We start from the raw sequence: 14746 nt of genomic DNA, 5'->3' as shown, positions 1-14746 counted from the left end.
ACTTGCAGTGCTTCTGAAAGGTCACTTGGACACACAAAGTCAGAGGCATGAAGAAAGTACAAGTTTTATTCACAGCATGCATGCTGGACCCCTGAGCTCCAAGCTGGCTCAGAAGTGCCGAAACCAGGAAGTTACAGAGATATTTATTCATTTTTCTGGCTATACAACTGAATTTTAGAAAAAGCTTTTCACGTGTTACTTTTCTTAACACTCATTGGTTCTAAGCTCACACTAGCAGGTCACTAGCAGGACACTTATCTAACTCTTACAGTTAAATGTACAGAAGGGCAGGGTACATCATGGCTCAAACTCTTATCTATTCAGCTTACAATGTGGTAAGGTAGGGACATACATTTTAGGCAGATGAAGTCAATAGATTGTAAACTTTCTTCAGCTATGTAGGCCAGAGCAATATTTTAAACAACAGTTTACTATTTCATGACCCTACATTCCCCCCTTTCAGGCTGGCGTACCTAAGGAGCCAAGCCTGACAAAATAAAGTTAGGGGTCAGGAAAGTCGGGGTTTCCAGTGGGTAAGGGACGATACTGGGAGAGGGCCAATGCAGCAGTGGAACGTTTGACAGCAGAGTCCATAGTTCAGTGGAGCAGCTTTATGACTATGGGGACCACACAGGGCAGGCAGCAAAAGAGCAGAGAAGACAGGGCGGCAACCAGCAAGATGATCTTCAGTGCTGAACCAGAGGGCAACCAGGAGCTGAAGGTACCAGAGATCCAGTCTGCAGTAAGGTCACGCCAAGTCTGGTCAGGAACATGAGCCAGTTTGGTGATACGATCCACATCGTTCTCAATCACTTTACTCAAGTTCAAGGCAGCAGTTGGAGAGGTTGAATTTACCACAGGCACAGCAGCTAGTAAATAGTCCAAAGCTAGACGATTCTGATAAATAGCAGTGCGCATTTTAGCATTCGCTCTGCCAATGGTACTCAAAGCTCGGGAGGTCTCATTGGTTATCAGTTCGAGTACAGCTTATAGACAAATAATGCAGTTCAGCATATAGATTGGGGTCCGATAGCCCCAGGTGCCATCTTCGGTCCATGTGGCAGGTCCATAAGCAGCAATGATCCATTCTGCAGGACAGTCATTACCCCATTCACCTATTTTAAGGGAATTGGTGGAAGTAGACTGCTTTTGGCGACCCCTGGTGTTGAATACAGGGGCTCTCAGGTGTTCACCATCGGCCAGCGGTAACAGGAAGAAGCTGGGGCGGATCATGCAAAGTACACATGTACCAGTCCAATTTGCTGGCAACCAAGAGTAGGCAAACAGATCACAGAGCCAATATCAAATATCAGGAGCTGACCATCATTCATAGGAAGTTCCATTAAGCAGTGTCTGAAGGGCGCTGAAGACAGTGGGAAGCAACAATGGAGGTTCGCAAGGCCCATCTTGAAGGTCGTGGACCTGACGTAAAAGTGAGGGTCTGTAAAGTCAGGTTTAAACATGTCCAGCTGCATTGCCTCCCATAGCCACTGTTCTCCCATACCAGTCCCTCCTCATACAAAATAATTGCTAACATTAAGATTCTGACCTATAGTTTCAGCAAACTGTATAAACAGATTTCTAGTGATTACAGGATATCAGTATCTACTTTCATAAAACTGGGGAAACACAACAGAGTGATAGACAGGAGCATATGAGCAGGATACAATTCGGACATATACAACAGTACCTGGGTCTCACCTTTTACCATCAATATACAATACCATGCGGTCTCTGGCCTTCTGGACTTGGACATTGGCATTCCAGTTATGTGGGTCAGTGAGAGTGAAAACCATGGGATTACAGTAGCCTGTAGTACACAAGGGGCCGGAGCTAGGATCTAAAGTAAGGGAGGCAGAGGGGGTATTAGGGGGATATTTGTGTGGGTTATTGTATGTAGCCCACGAGACACTTTCTCATAAAGGACAGGCTCCACCATTAGTGAAGGTTTCCTCATAGGGGCAGTTCTTAAAGGCATCAGGTTATACAGACCTATATACTTAGCACATTTGGTATAATAACGCTGTCAATCTAGGGAGCCACACAACACTGTATTAGGGGTAGTACCATGATCTTGAGAAACATCAAATAGCACACATGTATCACAATACAAAGACACCAGGCGAGTGGGGTCTACAATAAGAGTCTAATTGATAAGTGGACCCTCAACATTATAAATGCAGATTTCCGTCCACTTTTAAACTTCATCACCAGTAGGTTGGAAACAGAAAATACTCTCTGATGTTTGACACTTTCTGTACTTAACTCCTTCATGCAAACAAACATCAGGCAAAAGGGGCTGCACTTGTTAAATACAATAGGAAAGAAATACAGAAGAAAGAAGCATAAGTAAGGGCAACACAAATATCAGATAGATATATACTAACATAGGAAGCTCATTTTTCTTTCAGGCACAACTTAGAAAACTTCAAACAGTTATACTCAAGACACTTGCTAAAGGCAGTGGTGAACCACAGGCAGTCAATTAAACTCAAACACTTATAAAGAATTATATTCAGAACACCTGCTAAGTACAGTGGTAAATATTCAGAATTTTTGAGGTCTTAGAAAGCTTTAGCTGAAGATCCGTATTGTAGTGGAACCAAGTTTCATGTCCGGACACCTTGACAAATGTAAGAGAAGAAATTAGGACAGTAAAAGGACCTATCCACCTAGGTTTCAAGGGGTCTGACTTCCAAGTTTTAGCCATACTGTATTTCCAGGGACATACCCATGGACTTGTGTAGCTATCGGTAATGGGGCCCTTTCCAGGACCCATTTATGGAGCTCTTGAAGGGCTTTAGCTAAAGATTGGACCTGACTCTGGAGGATATCTGATCCCAGAGTAGCAAAGGAACTAGGGTCTGGATTCATAATGGGTGGTTGCCGGCCGAACATGAGCTCAAAAGGGGCTTAGATGGGATGCTTCTAATCTGAAAAAGAACAGAAGACAGCAGGACAGATTAGTTTCTTCAATTCATTTTGTGAGAAGGGTCTTAAGAGTTCTGTTTATTCTTTCGACCTGACCAGAGCTCTCAGGATAGTAAGCAACATATAATTTCTATTCAATTTGGAGGGCCTGAGCAATTTGTTGGACAACATCGGCAATGAAAGCAGGGCCATTATCACTGCTTATAGAAACAGGGAGACCAAAGCACGGAATTATTCAGGAGGTGTTTGGTTACGTCTCTGGCGCGTTCAGTGCAAGTAAGGAAGGCTTTGACCCATCTAGTCAGGGTATCTGTGAAGACTAGGAAGTGACTAAGGGAACGGGAAATGGGCATGTGGGTAAAGTCTACAGACAGAACCTGCATCGGATATGTTCCAATAGGTTGGTATCCAAGAGGTGGCAGTCATCTGATTGGGAATTTTATTCTAGAACCGACAACACACTGTCGGACCATATTCCGGACTAGCTGATCAAGGTGATTGATAAAGAAATGTCTCTTGAGAGTCAATTTTCATAGCGGGTTCTCCAGATTGTGCCAGATCATGGCATCTTTTGACAATCGTGAGGGCCAGGTGTTGAGGAATGAATATGAGGGTACCCGCTGTGCTTGCGTTTGAAGTATCAGTGTGTGGGTCTAGATTGGCACTTGAATTGGCGCATTTTGTATCCACCCCCCTTTCAGGACAGACTGGCCCAAAATAGTGCATGCCCAAGTCTGTTCCTGAGAAGCGTATTGGGGTGTAAGGGAGTCCAGAAAAGGAATGATGGTATACAGAGGAGCTGAAGGAGGGGGCAGAGACTGGCAGCTCGGGCTGTGCAGTCGGCAAGGGCATTGCCACGAGAGACAAGGTCCGTCACGCATCTGTAAGCATGGCAGTGCATAACAGAAACACGTGAGGGTAGTTGTACGACCTCAAGAAGGTCAAGAATGAGGGGAGCATGATGGATCAGGCGGCCGGAGGCTGTAATGAAACCTCAATGTTTCCAGATGGCCCTATAGGAATGCAAGGTAAAGAAAGCATATTTGGAGTCAGTATATATATTGCAAGACTGAGAGGCAGAGTGGCGCAGGGCAGAAGTGAGGGCATACAGCTCAGCTGCTTGGGCAGAAGGGCCAGAAGGCAGGGGCCTGAGTCAGAAGTTTTGGAGGCATCATACAGAGGGTGGGCAATAGTAGAGAAATCAGGGATCCAGATGGGTGTAAGAAGAGACCTGGTACCCTGGGAGATTTGAAAGCCAAGGTAGGTGACACAAGGAAGGCATACTTGAAATCAATGTAAATATGGCCACAGGAAAATTTAAAAGGCAGACCCACTATCTGAAAGACTCAGATAAATAATAATAATAACAGTTTATATACCGCAATACCGTGAAGTGCTATGTGGTTTACAAAAGATTAGAGAAGGTTCAAAATAATTGAACTTAAGATGTCTACTAACACATAAGAATTGTTCTCAATCCCTATTCTATATCAGGTTCCTACCCCAAAGAGCTGACTTGTAAAAATTAAGTAAAATGCAGTTCTGGATCCACCCACTAAGCAAGGTAGTCTGACACAAGCGCTCTCTAAAGCAGCAGTCCCTTCACTATCAGCTGACTGGCAAAAATATTTACTTCAATACAAAAGCATTCCTAAAAATTACATTGTTATACCTAAACTTACATTTTTATAAACAGAAATACAAAATAAAGATTGGAATATACAGTAAAACTTTGGATTGCAAATAACTTGGTTTGCAAGTGTTCTATAAGACAAGCAATGATTAAATTTTAACTTGCTATACTAGCAACGTCTTGCAATACACGTACATACAGTATAGAAGCATCACATTTTCACAACTGAGCCAATGGTTCCTCTCTATATGACGCTGCAGGAATGCAGTGACTGTTCCAAACGAGCAAGGGCTTGCAATACAAGTATGTATATTTTTGTACACGAGTGCCCTGGACTACAAGCATGCTTCTGGAACAAATTATGCTCCCAAACCAAGGTTTTACTGTACTCACAAGTTTAAACATTGTTCAATTTTTTCTTTTTTTGTTTTTACAATCAACATGGGTCTCAGTAGAGACTTACTCCCCCTTCCTACAGAATTTCACAAAGGAGAGAGAGTTGCTTACTTCATGGCCCTTATCACAAAAGGAGGAGGAGGGGTACTCCCCTCTCCTGCTTTAAACAACTGACAGTTTAAACTTCACTAATACATTTGGACGGACAGAACTCATAAAGAACCCGGGAATCAGATGAAGGGAAGAAATTGGCAAGGTCTGAAGCAAGGACGGTGAAGGGTTTTCCCATTGGAATGCAAAATAGGCTGACTGGAAGAGGAACCGACAGCAAACGAATGCATAAAAACTTCCAGGGAGCCAGAGGGGGCCAGCCCACACCAAATATCGACCATTCTAACTGGCACAGACAAATGAGGGTTGATTTGTTAAGTGTAATCAGAGACAAATTCCTTTTTTAAAATTAGCTAACATATCAAGGGATCCCCACAGGTAGACAGACATCCAAGGGATCCCCACAGGTAGACAGACATCCCCCCCATTGTGCAATGGAGGCCAAAAACACTTCCCTGAATTCCTGGCCCTGCCCATCTCTGGACTAGGGAAACGCAGTACTAACAGGTCCATACTCGCTTCGTCCTCAAGGACGTCTCAGACACTCTCAAACACACAAAACACAACAGATTCCAGTTCAGTTACTCAACCAGAAAATAACAGTTCCTAGAATCCTTTCCCACAACTTTTCAGCGACAGATCAAGTGGCTTACTAGGCAGGAGACGAGAGACAGGATAGGGATGATCAATCCCCACTTACCAGATAGTGGCCACTCCAGGACAGAATTAAACTGATACAGATTCTTGTACTTTAAACTGAGACTAGATAAGTCAGTTGAAGCGGTCCAACGTCCTGAGGTCTGCCAATCCCCCAAAAGGAAGGCAGCCGGCTAAGCAGACACATCAGCCATAGGACCAGAAACAAGTGACCAATTGAGTAACCAGTGGTCAAGAGACCTTCAAGTCCCTGTTCGGAAGCCAAATGAAAGGTCACTTGGACACACAAAGTCAGAGGCGTGAAGAAAGTACAAGTTTTATTCACAGCATGCATGCTGGACCCCTGAGCTCCAAGCTGGCTCAGAAGTGCCGAAACCAGGAAGTTACAGAGATATTTATTCATTTTTCTGGCTATACAACTGAATTTTAGAAAAAGCTTTTCACTCTGGCGGATTTACTTTTCTTAACACTCATTGGTTCTAAGCTCACACTAGCAGGTCACTAGCAGGACACTTATCTAACTCTTACAGTTAAATGTACAGAAGGGCAGGGTACATCATGGCTCAAACTCTTATCTATTCAGCTTACAATGTGGTAAGGTAGGGACATACATTTTAGGCAGATGAAGTCAATAGATTGTAAACTTTCTTCAGCTATGTAGGCCAGAGCAATATTTTAAACAACAGTTTACTATTTCATGACCCTACACTTCCCCTAGCATTTCGTTTACCTACAAGTCCTCTGTAGCACCACTTCATTTAAGGACAGCCTAACCAGTTATATTCACAACCCATCATGCTTTAATTTCCTTGATATAGATTTGGTAACTTGTGCCAAGTTGAGCACCCCTAATCATTTTGAAAAGCTAGTTCCTATGGCCTGCTGCCATTTGTTTCAACTATGGTCACTTATTTATATTATTTAATAAGAAGTTTAAACATTAAAGGCTCCTTTTACCAAGCCGTGCTAGTGATTCCCGTGCAACAAATGCAATGAAGCCCATAGGAATTGAATGGGCTTTGATGCATATGCCGTGCATAAATTGATAGCTCAGCTTTGTATAAGAATTCCTAAATAATTAATACTGTATCTAAAATACCTTTAGTCAGATTTAAGGAGCAAACACCAGGCCTAAACATAATTATTAATTTTGTTTTATGCTACATATGTTTTTGAGAAATAAAATTTAAATTAGTTTCTGTGGGTTTCTGGAACCCACTGGGTCTTATGAAAAACCAGATGCAGCAAAAGATTGAGGCCAATCAGACATGATAATGACTGGAGGTCATGGAATACAAACAAATAGTAATAATTCTACTTACCTTTACCATGGAAAGCCAAATTAAGTGGAAGCTTTACTGTCAAATACTTAACTAAAATGCCATTTATCCTTTTTTATGAGATATTTCTTCAACATACTAATCATTTCCCAAAGAGAAAAACATTTTAACATGCATAAATAGAAAAAGAAAACCCACTCCTTACCTCAGCTGCCATAAAAGCCAGAGTGTGTATTCCATGGGTATAGCCAGTAACTGCACAGATTACAGCTAATCCACAACAGGTCAGTAACATTGTAATCAGTAAAGCCAGGACTCTACTATGGTTGCTCAATGGAGTGGTAGGAGAAAATGACAGCTGTAATACACAATTTAAAATTTAAAGTCGATGGCTGAATTTGGATACTATAACACTTTGCTACACTCAAATTCTTCTCCCAGACAAAACTTTTTCAGAACAAGTCCATGGTTAAAACGAAATCCAGTGGGTCCGCCCAATAGCTTAGGGGAGTGCTATCTACTGGCATACAAAAGGTTTCCAGTTAAAGTTTATTATTCCACTTCCTGAAACGGAGGAGTTCTACTCTTGAGCTACTACTGAAAAAAGATGCGAGCTAAATCCAAACCTTCTTCCATTCCCTAGGTCAGCCAGGGATGCTTAGAGTTAGGGTTCACAGCCCCTAGGGATAGGGAGTGGAACTCACATTTTCAATAGTTCAAGGTTAATAACATTCAGGAACAATATGTATTTTTATACTTGAGACAATGGAGGGTTAAATGATTGCCCAAGGACAAAAAATGGCTTTTCTGGTTCTTAACCTGCTGTTCCAGCCAACAGGTTACTCCTCTACTCCATCATGTACATATCCCCCAACAAACCTGATACTGCTAAGACAAACTGATATTTTTCATACTCTCTTTATAGGATGAATACAGAAAGAGGGAAAATACAATCCTGTATTCAAAGCCAGTACAAATAGACTTGAAGTACCACTAAAACATTAGGACAATCATATTGCAATGTTATTCAAATGGTATTTTACCAAGGGATTAAGCCAGCTGCCTTGGGTATTTAAGGAAACCTAATCAGAGCTTCAGTGTTCTTCACAAACTTTTTACTCCTTTTACTATTTGACTATTATTCACTAAAATAAATGAAAAATGAGGTTCAGTACTTACGTATTCAAATCGATCTTTGCATAACTGAACCATAAGATGTAAGAAAACAAGTCCAGCAAACCAGAGACACCACATCACAACTTCTTCTACAGTCTGAACATTCAACACGCCAAAAATAAAAATAAACTTGTAGAAGATGAAATTCCAAAATTTGTCCTTCAAATGCTAAGGGAGTAAAACAAATAGTTACTTAAAAAGTACCTGAACAGAGCTCAGAACCCTCAAGTAAGGCAGATATTTTCTGTGTATCAATCAACTTAACCAGAGCGGTTTTAAAGCAGTAAGTTGGTTGAGCTATGATACAGAAAAAGCTATGATATAGAAAAATGCGAAGAACAAAAATGGCTGCAAAGTGGAACCCACTATGCAGAAAAAAAGGACCAGAGATAGTGCTACATGTATAGCACAAACCTGCAGGTCACAAAATCTTTTTATAATGCAGTGTATTCCTGCATAAGACATCCAAACACCACAGACGAGAAGCAGATATTATTGAATTATGCAACAAATATTTACTGCAGAACACAACAAATCAGAAAAAAATCGGTTCTAACAAAAATGTAAATTAGAAGCCCCTATATTCAAATAACTTAGAATTAGTTTCAAATCAAATGTACAAAGAATAGGTGAAGCAGCATAGATAAGTGACTGAAATTGACATCATGCTCCAATTTCAAACCTGTAATAAAAAGAGATTATGTCCTTACCTTGATAATATCTTTTCCAGTAGATCGGTGAGACATTTTAAACAATTGGGTTATAGTGCTGCCCGATTCAGGGAAAAAAATTTTGATTCGATTTGGCCTATTGAATCGATTTTTAGATTCACTGTTCCTGTCCAATCGAGCATTTGTTTGGGGTTTTTGGTTTGTTTGTTTTTCAAACATTCTGGCGGATTTATTTTGTAGCCTTTCCATCTCCAACCCCACGCCAACACTGTGGTGTAAACAAAATAAATAAAGTCTTTTCCTCTCTATTAGATCCTAGCTCACACTCGTTAACACCAGCTCTGGCAGGATGCACATTTCAAATCTGACATATTGTAATTACAAAATAGAAAAATTTTTTTTTCCTACCTTCCACTGCCATATCCAACATGTGTTTCCTTCTCACGGTCTACCATCTCCCTCTCTCCCTCCCTGCGTCAAACCTCTCTACTCCCCTCCATGCAGCATCTATTCCTTCTTTCCCTCCATTATCATGTGCAACAATTCTATCTCTCCCTGCCCTCCATCCTATGTCCAACATTTCTCCCTCCTCTCCACTATATGCAGGATTCCCCCATTCTACCTCTTCTCTCCCTTCATAGAAACATAGAAACATGATGGCAGATAAAGGCCAAATGGCACATCTAGTCTGCCCAGCTGCAGTAACCATTATCTCTTTCTCCCCTCCCCTCAACCCCCAAGTATAGCATCTTTCCTTCCTCCCACCCATTCCCCTGTGTAAGCAGCTTTCCATCCCTCCAACCCCCCTGTGCAGTAGTTTTCTATCTCTCCCTTCCATCACCCTGTGCAGGAGCACCCCATCGACTCTCCCACCGTGAAATCTAACATGTCTCTGAGGCCTCCTAAAGCAGAAGTGGCAGCAGCAGTGGCAGTCATCAGCAGCATCGCTTTGAATGGGCTACTCACAGCCTGCTCCGCTAGGGCTTCCCTCTGCCCCGTCCCTGACGATGGAGCAGAGAGAAGGACCCAGAGCAGTCCGTTCAGAGTGATGCCACTGCTGAACATCCACCACTGTGGCTGCTTTAGGAGGCCTTGGAGGTATGTCGGGTCTCACCGGGAAAGGGGAGGGGGGAGGGTTTGGTTGCTGAATCGATGAGTCCAATTTTCTCAGACAACAGATCCAATTCTAATCGGCGAATCAGGCAGCACTAGTGGGTTATCTCCCAATGACCACATGCAATATGCAGAAGAAATCCACTCTGGATTTCTTCTATGACTCTCCTCTACTTCACTGGGAGCACCATCAACAGTATGTGAAGTAGGGTCACCAATGGGAACTTTCCCAAGAATCAACTGTTCTGCTCAAAAGGAAAACATTAGAACAACAAACAGCCAAAGCCAACAAAGGCATCCAAGAAAACATAGAGTATGATGGCAGAAAAGGGCCGTCGGCCCAACAAGTCTGCCCACTCAAAGAACCCTCCCTCTAAAAGAACCCTCCCCCTAAACATTTCCCCGGAGCGAACCCACATGTTTATCCCATCGTTCCTTGAAGTCGAGCACATTTCTGGCCTCGACTACCTGACGTGGAAGACCATTCCAGCGATCAACCACCCTTTCGGTGAAGAAGTATTTCCTGATGTCACCATGAAGTCTCCCACCCTTGAGTTTGAGCGGATGCCCTCTTGTTGCCGTGGGACCCGTAGGGAAAAAGATATCTTCTTCCATCTCAGTACGGCCTGTAAGATATTTGAATGTCTCTATCATGTCTCCCTTCTCCCTGCATTCTTCGAGAGAATATAACTGCAGCCTACTTAGACGTTCTTTATATGGGAGATCCTTGAGTCCTGAGACCATCTTAGTGGCCATTCGCTGAACTGATTCCATTCTCTTCACATCCTTTTGATAATGTGGCCTCCAAAACAGAACACAGTACTCCAGATGAGGTCTCACCATGGACCTGTACAACGGCATTATAACTTCAGGCTTTCGGCTGACAAAACTTCTTCAGATGCAACTCAACATTTGTCTAGCCTTGGCTGAAGCTATCTCCACTTGATTGGCAGTTTTCATATCTTCACTAATGATTAGTGACTTCGATGGGAAGATAGGACTTCGATGGGAAACCAAGGTGGCAAGGGGGCCCCTTCTGGTTATTCAGACAGGTCGTGACCTGTTTGGGCCACCGCGAGAGCGGACTGCTGGACAGGATGGACCTATGGTCTGACCCGGTAGAGGCACTGCTTATGTTCTTATGTTATTACACCCAGGTAATAATAATAATAATAATAATTTTTATTCTTATATACTGCCATACCCAGCGAGTTCTAGGCGGTTTACATTAATTAGATTAGGATCCGCATAGACATGTAGATTTACAACAAATTTATCGGATTTACAACAAATTTAGCCAAACTTGGCAGATGAAAAAGGAAAATTTACAACAAATTTAGCCAAACTTGGCAGATGAAGAGGGAAGAATTACAACAAATTTATCGGATTTACAACAGATTTGGCCAGACTTGGTAGATGAAGAAGGAAGTGGGTAGAGGAAGCAGGGGGAGATAGGAGCTATCGTGAAGGAGGAGAAGAGCCGGGTAAGGGGCCCTGAGATTATCTGAAGGGTCGGTTAAGGGTCTTGTTTGCTGAAAAGGTAGGTTTTGAGTGATTTTCTGAAGTCGAGGTAGATGGGGGCCTCGAGTATCATTTGGGCTAGCCATGGGTTCATCTTGGCTGCTTGGAAGGCGAGGGTTTTATCTAGGAATCTTTTGAGTTGACAAAGCTTTAGCGAAGGGAAGGAGAACAGCTGAATTCTGCGGGATTTCTTGTTGGTGCAGTTCTTGTTAAGTTTTCACCATTCAGTTGTATGTTCTGCAGGGGTTACCGCTACCAAGGTGCATAACTTTACACTTTTTGGCATTAAAACTCAGTTGCCAAGTATTAGACCATTGTTCCAGTTAAAGTAAGTCCTGCCTCATAGCGTCGGGCACGGTTGCGCTGTCCACAACGTTCCATAGCTTAGCGTCATCGGCAAATAATGTAATTTTACCTCGAAGTCCCTGCGGCAGGTCTCGTACAAAGATATTAAATAGTATCGGACCCAAGATCGAGCCCTGCGGCACTCCACTGTGGTTAGAGCTACAGCCTCGGAACCCTGAGGTTGTGGGTTCAAATCCCACACTGCTCCTTGTGACCCTGGGCAAGTCACTTAATCCCCACTGCCCCAAGTACATCAGATATAGTGGGAGCCTGCTGGGACAGTTAGGGAGTAATGATCGAGTACCTGAATAATTTGTAATCTGCATAGAGTTGTAGGATATGTGGAATATAAATTATTAAAAGAAAGAAAAAAAAAAAAAAAAGAAAAGAATGATTACCCCTGCATGTACCTGGGACATATATACAGAATACTTCAAGGTCTCAAAGGGCTAACCAGCATCCAAGAAGCAAACTTGGAGAAGCATAAGCAGAATGTGACCATAGGAAGGGGCAATAAGAACAGTGCAGGAGTCTAGAATGTCTCACCTATCTACTGGAAAAGATATTATCAAGGTAAGGACATAATCTCTTTCCAGTGCAATAGGTGAGACATTCTAGACAAGTGGGACATACAAAAGCAGTCCCAAAAGGCTAGGGTGGGCTGACAGCGCTGACCCTCAAGACCAAGGACTCAAAAGCAGAGTCCTGTCTTGCCACCACATCCACTTTGTAAAATTTGGTAAACGTGAGCAGAGTGGACTAAGGAGCTGCTCAACAAATCTCCTCAGGGGAGATCACCATAGCCTCAGCCCACAAGGAGACCATACTCTTGGGCAAATGTGCCTTAACAGAAACAGGAGCATGTTTACCAGAATGAGAGTAGGCTGACAAAATGGCCCCATGGATCCATCTGCGAATAGTGACCTTGGAATCGGAAGCACCCCGTTCAGAAAAATAAGTGAGCACAAGAAGGTGGTCAGAGAAGAGCACCACATTTGTGACTTCTATATAGTGCAGAAGAACTTTGCAGGCATCCAATTTCTGCAAAATACGGTCCCATTTTATAGAACCCATAAAACCAGTAGAACCCATTTATTTTAGAACCAGCAAATGAACTTCCTGATTAACATAGATAGCAGATACTACCTTCGGCAGAAACAAAGGAACTGTGCGGAGAGATATCTCTGTCTCTGAGATCCTCAGGAAAGGCGATCTTCAAGACAGAGCCCGGAGGTCCAAGGCACATCTCACTGACCAGAAAGCACAATTACTTACCGTAACAGGTGTTATCCAGGGACAGCAGGCAGATATTCTCACTGATGGGTGACGTCGCCGACGGAGCCCCGGTACAGACACTTCAAGAACTTGAAAAAGTTCTTGACGCCCACACCGTGCATGCGCGAGTGCCTTCCCACCCGACGTAGGCGCGCGGTCCCTCAGTTAAGATAAGCCAGCTAAGAAGCCAACCCGGGGAGGTGGGTGGGTTGTGAGAATATCTGCCTGCTGTCCCTGGATAACAACTGTTAAGGTAAGTAAGTGTGCTTTATCCCAGGACAAGTAGGCAGCATATTCTCACTGATGGGTGACCTCCAAGCTAACAGAGATGTGATGGTGGGAGACTTGGCCAAAGAAATACAATTGATAAACATAATGGCCGAAGTGCCCATCTCATCTGGAGAAAAAACCAGACAATAGTGAGAAGTGAAGGAATGAACTGAGGATCAGGTGGCAGCTGTACAGAGTTCCTCAGTAATGTAACTATAATGAAAAACAACAAAAGCTGACAGAACTCGAACTTAGGGACTGAGACACGATATCCCCATGCCAGACCAGTCTGAGTAAAGAAGAAAGAGAGAGACGTAATCAGTCAAGTGAAAATTGTTCTCATGAATAGAGGATATCCAAACTGAGTTGAATCAAAAGAAAAGGTAGGGGTAAAATCACTGTGGCTCCGACCTACGTAACAAGGAGGACAAAAAAAACAAAACACACACAACAAAAAACGCTTATAGGACAAAACATATAAAGCCAGGAGCCTTGTAGGAAAAACGAGGTGTAGGAAACAACACAGACAGAAGAACTGTGGACATAAACACAGAATCACCTTGGCTTGATGAAAGACTGATAAGGATGAAGCTGCTAGCAGGGCATGAAACTCACATTGATCCCCCTGGAAGAGGTGAGAGACATAAGGAAAGACCATTTTCCAGGTAATAAATTCAAGTGGAGCTGACGCCATTGTTACAAATGGTAGCATTAACAACTAGGAAAGAATCACAGGAATAGTCCAGATGACAGAAGAAGGAATGAGGTGTGGTTACACACATGGAAAAACCCCTGTCATGAGCCTGGGAACCAGAGGAAAAAAAAAATCAGAAAGAGATTGCTCCTTGACAGATCAAGGAAAAAAATGCAATAGCATTAAAAAGAAATCTAAGAGCTACAGACTCGAGACTAGAAACAAACAAAGAAAAAAATACCACCGGTTAGGAAGGTGGAAACAGGCAGAGAAAAAAAGACACCAGGAAAGAAAATGAAACCACTTTTGATATCAACAAGGGCGAGTAGCTGGTGTCCTGGCAAAAAACGGGCTAAGAAAGATGTAAATGAAACGGACGCAGCCCAAAGAAAAAAAACAATGAAGATTGGAAGAAATCAAAGATTCCTGAATCGGAGTGAACCGAGCAGGAAAATAAGAAGAAAAAGGGCTCCCAAAATTTGAGTGGACGAAGAAGGAAGAACCCATATTAACTGGGTCACCATGAGCATGGTGGAAACAGCTCTTATGAGCTTGATGAAAAAGCTCAACAGGAGAAAAAGCGAAGGAAATGCACAGAAAAATATGCTCGCCCAATCTAGGAGAAAAATAACCATTGCCAGACGAAGGAAAATCCTGGAGTAAAAGGATTAAA

The 14746-nt window shown here is 42.8% G+C and overlaps 1 protein-coding gene across 2 annotated transcripts in view; it reads right to left on the bottom strand.

Annotated features, from left to right (window-relative positions):
* The window catches only part of AMFR (autocrine motility factor receptor), a 705232-nt gene that overhangs the window by 599888 nt on the left and 90598 nt on the right, over positions 1–14746 (bottom strand). For both annotated transcript variants that reach the window (XM_033940583.1, XM_033940582.1), the window contains 2 exons: positions 8188–8352; positions 7214–7366 (listed from right to left, as the gene is read on the bottom strand). In XM_033940583.1, the coding sequence (XP_033796474.1) occupies positions 7214–7366; positions 8188–8352 (318 nt within the window). The remainder of the gene's footprint in view (positions 1–7213; positions 7367–8187; positions 8353–14746) is intronic.

This window comes from Geotrypetes seraphini, chromosome 4 (genome assembly GCF_902459505.1).
Source record: "Geotrypetes seraphini chromosome 4, aGeoSer1.1, whole genome shotgun sequence".
Lineage (NCBI taxonomy): Eukaryota > Metazoa > Chordata > Amphibia > Gymnophiona > Dermophiidae > Geotrypetes > Geotrypetes seraphini.
Note: the sequence above shows the minus strand (reverse complement) of the source record. Positions and strands in the feature narration are given on the sequence as shown.